Below are 8,115 nucleotides of genomic sequence, written 5' to 3' on the forward strand. Positions count from 1 at the left end.
CGAGGTCTAAAAGAAGGTATGGGGTTGCTCTAGCAGATGAGGTGAAGAAGAATCCCAGGGCTTCTACAGATATATTAGGAGCAAAAAGATAGCAAGGGACAAAATTGGTCCCCTGGTAGATTAGAGTGGTGATCTGTGTGTGGGGCCAAGAGATGGTGGAGATCTTAAATGCAGTTTTTTTTTCATCTGTATTTACTTGGGAGTTGAACACGGTCTAATGATGAGGCAAAGCAGTAATGAGGACACAGACTGTATGCAGATTACAGAGGAGGCACTTGCTGTTTGAGGGCAAATTGGGGTGGGTAAATCTCCAGTGCCTGGCAATATATTTGTTTGGAGCTATGGGAGGCTAGTGTAGAAATTACAAGGGAAATTTAAAACTACTTTAGCCATAGATGATGTACAGGAGAATTGGAGGATAACTAATGTTATGAGAAGGCTGTAAGAATAAGCAAGGAAATTGTAGTCTGAGCCTTATATCAGTTGTGGGGAAAGTTATTGGAAGATATTCCAAGGGACCGGGTATATGATTATTTGGATAGACAGGGACTGGTTAAAGATGGCCAGCAGGGCTTTGTGTGTGGTACAGTTTCTAACCAGTCTTGTAGAGATTTTTGAGGAAGTTGCCGGGAAAGTTGAAGGCAAAACGGTGCACACTGTCTTCATGAACTTGAGCAAGGCCTTTGAGAAGGTCCTTGCTCAAGTTCAGTTGCTTGGCATCCAAACTGAGGTAGTAAATTGGATTGGCCATTGGCTTTGTGGGAGAAGCCAGAATGATGGTTGCCTCTGAGGCCTGTGACTGTTGGAAGTGCTGCAGGGATCAGTACTGGGTCCATTGTTATCCACATCAGTGACCTGGATGGTAAGATGATAAACTGGCAAATTTGCAGTGGATACCAAACTTGATGTGGACAGTGAGGAAGACTAACAAAACTTGCGGTGGGATTTAAACCAACTGGAAAGATGGACTGAAAAAATAGCAGATGGGATTGAATGGAGACAAGTGTGAGGCATTGCACTTTGGGAGGTTTGTATGATGCGCAATAGGGCATTGATTAATCTGGGAATACAGATTCATATTTTCTTGATAGTGGTGTCACAGGTAGATAAGGGTGTAAAGAAAATTTTTGGCACATTTGCCTACATAAATCAATGTACAGAATACAGGAATTAGGATGTTGTGTTGAAGTTGCATAAAATGTTGGTGAGTCATAATTTGGAGTATTGTGTGCAGTTTTGGTCACCTACAGTACCACAGGAAAGATGTCAATAAGATTGAAAGAGTGCAGAGAAAATTTACAAAGATATTGCCAGGTCTTGAGGACGTGAGTTCTAGAGAAAGGTTGAACAGGTTAGTACTTCATTCCCTTAAGCACAGACGAATGAGGGGAGATTTGACAGGTATACAGAATGTGAGCAGTATAGATGAGGTAAATGCAAGCAGGCTTTTTCCACTGAGGTTGGGTAAGACTGGAACTGGTGATCATGGGTTAAGTGTGAAAGGTGAAATGTTTAAGGGGGGCATAAGGGGTAACTTCACTCAGGGTGGTGAGAGCTGCCAGTGGAAGTGGTGGATGTGAGTTCAATTTCAACATTTAAAAGAAATTTTGATAGGTACATGGGTGAGGGGTATGGAAGCTATGGTCCAGATGCAGGTTGATGGGATTAGGCAGATAATAGCTCATCATAGGCTAGATGGATCAAAGAACCTGTTTCTTTGCTGTAGTGTTCTCTGACTAATATTTGTTACTTCAGCCCACAAATATGCAGTGGAAAGACCACACTTTCAAATGAGATTTCTGATTGCAGCACTGCAGGTGTACACCAGCTTCAGACAGTACTTCATTCCTGGTGACCAATTTAGCTGCCAGTGGAAAAGTAATAATTAAACTACCAATGATTTTCAAGTCCAGATAATACAATATTTGTGGTACCAGTAACCAGGGTACTTGAATTTTGTTCATGATGATGACTCATGGAGTTTGGGATGCATTGGAATTTCTGGGGAAATTTTATAGTAAACCAGAAGATTCTTGACCTTTTTCAAGACTTTTAGTCATTGAAGTAAAACTGAACTTTTGCCTGTTTTTATTTGCTTTTAGCAAAAGCTTTTTACTTTTTCCATGGAAGTACTTTTCATAAATTGACAAGTAGCATTTTGGAGTTAAACTTGCAGCCTTTGTGTTCAAACTTTCTGAAACCTGTGATCTGGCTAGCAAGCAATGTTTTCAACATCATTCCTTTATATTTGGGAGGTTAAATTTTGGGGGGCAAAACTTGCTTGGCAGGGCGATCATATCTTGCTATAAATACTCTTTTATGGTGGGGGAAGAGGCCTGCATCATTTCAATTCCTAATCCAGAACCACTGGCAGTATTGGTGCTTTATTTTAGAGCAGGGATTCCTGCCATGAACCCCTATCATTAACTGGTGGGGGGGGTCCACTAACCCCAGATTGGGAACCCCTGTTTTAGAGCCTCTCCTTTACTCTTCTGAGGAAGCTTTTGCTCTGCATTTTAGATTGTACCGTGTAATTGATTTTTATGAAATGTTTGATCTCAATTGTGTTTTCATTGAAATCTGACCCTGCTAATTTGGTGCTTTTCATTATAATAGTATGAATTATTTAAAACTAATTGATCTTATTTGCTTTTTTGGTAAATGTCTGATCCAGATTAGACCAATTGGAGGATTTGTTCAAATCCAACTTGCTGGTATGTAATAGGCTGTTATTAAACTTTGAGTGAATTATTTGCCTATGTACAGTGGAAGAGACAATTGGTTTCCTATTTTTTAATTTGGGCTCCTTTTAATCTTTCTACTCTGTACAAGTATCAAGTGGTATCTACCATGTGTGTCCTATAATCATACAGGTTAATACTCTGTTCATGTTTAAAAATTTTAATTCAATAATACCTCATTGGAATTTTTTCTGTAATGCACAATTGACAAATTAATTTTGAGGTTAATCTTTGTTTTCGTTTTATAAGTCCTTTTGATTTTTTTTTATCTTGTAGAAAAGAATTTGAGCCCTTTCTTCCACCTTTGAAACCGGAGTACTGTGTGAAAGAAGCTATGAGAGCCATACTCACAGACCAACCAATGATTTGTACACCTCGACTAATGTATTCTGTAACATTTATGAAGAGGTAAGTGGATAAGGATTTTTAAAAATGGATTCCTTCTCCAAAAATGTGCAGGAGCGATGTTTTAAACATTTGGGAGTATATGAAGCAAACATTTCAACAAACAAATTTTGTAGCTTACACACACAACGCTGCAGGAGCTGGGCAGGTCAGGCAGCATCCATAAAAATGAACAAACAGTTAATGTTTTGTGTTGAGACTCTTTGGGACTGGAAAAGAGGGAAGATGCCAGAATAAAAGTGTGGGAAGGAGGAAGGAAGATGGCTAGAAGGTGAAGCCAGGTCGGAAGGAAAGGTGAAGCGCTGGAGAGGAAGGAATCTGATCGGAGAGGAGAAAGGGAAGCAGGAGAGGCAGCAGGGAGAAATGATAGAACTAAGACTCCGGAGTGGGGAAAAGAAGAGGGGAGGGGGAAGGGATTTTTTTTTTTAACTGGACAGAGAGATTGATATTCATGCCATCAGGTTGGAGGGTTCCCAGGCAGAATATAAAGTGTCGCTCCACCACACTTTATTGGCGGTACTCTTATAGCACAAGAAGAGGAGGCCATGTACTGACATGTCTGAATGGGAATTAAAGGGTTTGGCCATTGGGAAGCTCCACTTTTGGCAGATGGAGCGGTGGTGCTCAACAAAGCAGTCCTACTAATGTAGAGGAGGCTGCATCGGGAGCACCGGACAGCGGATACACAGGTGAAATGTTGCCTCGCCTGGAAGGACTGATTGGGGTGCCGAATGGGGTAAGGGAAGAGATGAATGGGCAGGTATAGTACTTTGGCTGCTTGCAGGGATACGTGCCAGGAGGGAGATTAGTGGGGAGGGAAAAATGGACAAGGGAGTCATGAAGGGCGTGTTCTCTGGAGAGAAGGGGAGGTAAAGGTGTGTGTGGTGGTAGGATACCTTTAAGAGATGAGGGAAGCTGCAGAGTATGACGTGTTGGATGTGGAGAGTTATGGAATGGCAGGTAAGAACAAGAGGAACTTTATCACTGTTAAAGTGGCAGGAAGATGGAATGAGTGCAGATAATCAGGAAATGGAGAAGCAGGTGAAGGCAGCATCAATGGTGGAGGAAGAGAAACCTTTTTGAAAGCAGACAGACATCTGTTCTGGAAAGGAAAGCCTCATCCTGGGAACAGATGTGCTGGAGATGAAGGAACTGAGAAAAGTCAAGATAGCCAAGGGAATAGGTAGTTTTATTTAAAAAAAAACAGTTGGTTAAGTTTGTCTCCAGAGATGGAAATGGGAGAGAGATGTCCGAAATGGACCAAGTGAATTTAAGGGCAGGGAGGATGGAGGCAAAGTTGGTGAAATTGATGAGCTCAGCATGGGTGCATAAAGCAGCATCAATGCAGTCATCAAGAGAGTGCAGGAAGAGTTGGGGAGCTTTACCGGAGAATGCTTGCAACATGGACTATTCTACATAGCCATTGAAAAGGCAGGCATAGTTAGGGCCCATGCAAGTGCCTGTGGCTACCCCTCGAGTCTGGAGAAAGTGAGAGCAGCCAAACGGGGTGAGGGCCAGTTCTGCCAGAAGAAGAGTAGTGGTGGAAGGGAAATGGTTTGTTCTTCTCTTGAGAAAAGTGGAGAGCTTTGAGACCACCTTGAGGGATAGAAGTGTATATATACTAGACATCCATGGTGAAAATGAGGCAGGCAGGGCCAGGGAATTAAAACTTAGTGAGGAGATAGAGAACATGAGAAATATAGTGGATGTAGGTTTGAATTGATAATTAAAATGCAATTGCCTTTTGGGGGCCGATTAGTTAGGATTTTCTCCCCTTCCCAGGTTTGATGAGGGACCTTCTGATCTGAAACTTTAACAGCTTTTTCTACATGGATACTACCTAATCTGTTTAATATTTCTGGTGTCTGCAGGTTTTGTCATTATTTAAAGGCTTGTTTCATTAGAGAGTACCAACAGGGGCTTGAGTTGTTGATTCACATTGTTTAAATTATTTGAATGGCAAAGTAGATTCTTCAAAAACTACCATACATTTTCCTAAGTGACCTCATTGCTAGCAGTGGGAATTGGTAAGAGGGAGCAAAGTGCAATTCTTAGAAATTGCATCCAAGTTGCCTTGCTAGATAATTTTACAATTAATGTTCATCTATAATGGACCAATCAACTTTAAAGTGTGTATCCCACCTCTGAAAATCAACTTTGCATCTTGTATGTTAGCAGAGGTTGTCTTTGCATTATGTGGAGTCTCTGTAGATTCTCAAATTTCAGGTCTGATTAATCTTCAATGTACTGTATTCCTTTGAGCATTCTACCTGAACCTCATTCCATTATGCAACATGTTAAGAAATGCTGCCTTTTTGAACTTGGCATAAATTTTTGTCCACTTTTGTTCAGCTGATCCTCATTAATATCTTATAGATGTAAATGCATCAAGAGCAAGTTTGGATTGTGGCGCAAAGACCCTTTTTGAAAGGGCTATCATCTTCCTTGTGCTGCAAATGACAGATTGTCTTTTGATTCAGTTGATCTACCTCTCCGATTGCAGCTTGTACTTTTGCTGTCCACAAACAATCCCGGGGATTCTTGAGTGCTCTAAACTTGCCACTGTCTTCTGAATATTATGGACTAGGTCTTGGAAAAACCTGGCAAAACTTCAGTCTTTACTATGCTGTTTGTTTAGTTTTAAAATTTCTTTTTACTTAGCAGCATTGCGTGCAGGTCCTTCTGGCCCTTCAAGCCATGCTGTCCCAGCAACTCCCAACAAACCTTATTGTCGCATGCTTAGGTTGGGATTAACTTATAGTGACCGATTAACCTACCTGATGTGTCAGGACACCCAGAGAAGACCCACACATTCCACATGGAGAGCTCCTTTCACTGCGGCACTGGAATTGAACTCTAAACTACAGAATGCACCGAGCTGTAATAGTATTGTGCTAGCTGCTCGGCTATCATGATGCCCATTCATAAGGCACAAGTGAAGGAAGCTGATAATTCTCTTGAACGTTGACGGTTTTACTACTTGTTCTAGACCACTCTGATTTATGGTAATCTATCTTTTATTGTACTTTTGATTCTGTTTTTGCACCTTCTGCCCTTTTTTGTTTTTTGTATCTGAATGTATTTGTATTTAATCCAGTATTTTTATATTGTTTTCCTCTTTAATTAATCCTTCCAGAATCATACCATCTGGACAGGTGCTCAAAGTTTTCAAAAGGAAGTTTTTTTTTTTAAAAAAAAAGCCTATACCTAGATGGTGGCACTTGTATCTAAACACTTTTGTACCAGACTTTGATTTACAGATTATCTGAAATGTTAAATGGAGAAATGTTGCTGCTTTGGTAATAAAAATGTGTTTGTTTCCATTTCAGCATTATGCCATGGGAAGCAGTCGTATGCATGTACCGTTTTTTGGGTGCAGACAAGTGCATGTATCCATTTATTGCGGAGAGGAAACAGGCTTTGAACAACAATGAGGCCAAAAACGAAATCTAAAGCAAAACTGATCACTGCATCCATTGGGACCCCTTCCAAGTGAATGCAATATTTAGCTTACCATCTCCACACAACTCAGAATGACAAACATTTGCAGTGATTGGTTGGTTGAACTTAATGCAAATGGCTGTGAAACTTCAGCTTCCATGATCACTGTGGATAAAATGGTTACTGTACCTGTGTATTAAATCAAAATAAATGTATTATGCATTATGCCAATCTTTTTAACTTTTCTAGTGATTAGACTTGTACATGTTAATGTCAACTGAGAAAAGCAAGGTTTTGATAATTTTAACATTTTACCTTACTCATCAATGCCATTGTGTTTGTTGATAGAGCTGTATTGTACATTGTGTTGAACTAGAGATTGGATTAAAAAATACTTTAGAATATTCCACTTATAACTTTTTAAATAGTAAATGCACTGTACTTATTGACAACTTGGTTCATCTAAGTACTTCTGTAAATCCTTGATTATACCAATTATAACATTATTACTTGTAAAGCATTGCAAATATCTCCCAATTAATCTTGCAGAACAAATGTGCTCCTGTTCAGCACTAGGAACACTTTTTTAGGAAAATCTTATTGGTGTGCCTTTTTAAATCCAGTTTAATTATTGTCCTAATTTCTGTGGATTAGTGGTCCATTTTTTTAAAGACCTGAAATTTCTACCTCCTTTGTATATCTATTTGTAGAACGCCTAAAATAATGTCTTTGTGAATCTTGTGTCACTACTTTTATATGAAGACCAATGTCTGTAGTTTTTTTGGTAATGTAGCTAATTGTAAAAGTTTTTAATTAAAATGTGATTATTAGATGCATAAATATTGAAATTTTGTGGTGCTTGATAATTGAGAAATTGAGTCTCATGATCAATACACATCAGTTGGGTGATGTACGGCTTCATTAGTTGGTTATCTTTCCCTCATCTTCAACGAAATGGTTCTTAAAAGAACTTTGGTGCCCAAATACCCAGGGACCTTGTCTATGAAATCAGACATCCTAAAATCCAACACACCTTGGAAGAACTTGAAGTGTCCGAATTTTCCTTTTTTTTAAAAAAAAAGGACTTGTGAATGAGTTACAAACATGAGGAAAATCTACAGATGCTGGAAATCCAAGTAACACACAAAATGCTGGAGGAACTCGGCGTGCCAGGCAGCATCTGTGGAAAAGAGTAAACAGTCAACATTCTGGCTGAGTCCGAAACATGGACTGTTTATTCATTTCCGTAGATGCTGCCTGGCCTCCTGAGTTCCTTCAGCATTTTGTGCTGTGCATAAGTTAGTTTTATCATATGGTTTTTTTTACACTGCAAATTTTCTTTACCAATTTTTTCTCATTTTGTGATCCAACACAGATTTTTTCCATGTTATATATGTGATAAATCCTTGTGTAGATTACTCTTTGCTACTGTCACTGTTATAGAGGAATTTTTTGTCATTTGTGATATTGCCAAGACAACATTGGTGAATTTGAGAATTTGTTGCTTATTTGTACTTAGATGGTATAC

The 8,115-nt window shown here is 39.4% G+C and overlaps 1 protein-coding gene across 1 annotated transcript in view; it reads left to right on the forward strand.

The window, feature by feature from the left end:
• rdh10a (retinol dehydrogenase 10a) overlaps positions 1 to 8,115 on the forward strand; it is a 79,526-nt gene extending 71,411 nt beyond the window's left edge. Inside the window, exons 4-5 of the mRNA XM_063065096.1 lie at positions 3,018 to 3,149; positions 6,476 to 8,115. Coding sequence (XP_062921166.1) covers positions 3,018 to 3,149; positions 6,476 to 6,599 — 256 coding nt within the window. The 3' untranslated portion in view covers positions 6,600 to 8,115. The remainder of the gene's footprint in view (positions 1 to 3,017; positions 3,150 to 6,475) is intronic.

The sequence above is a fragment of the Mobula hypostoma genome, chromosome 1 (genome assembly GCF_963921235.1).
Source record: "Mobula hypostoma chromosome 1, sMobHyp1.1, whole genome shotgun sequence".
Classification (NCBI taxonomy): Eukaryota; Metazoa; Chordata; class Chondrichthyes; order Myliobatiformes; family Myliobatidae; genus Mobula; species Mobula hypostoma.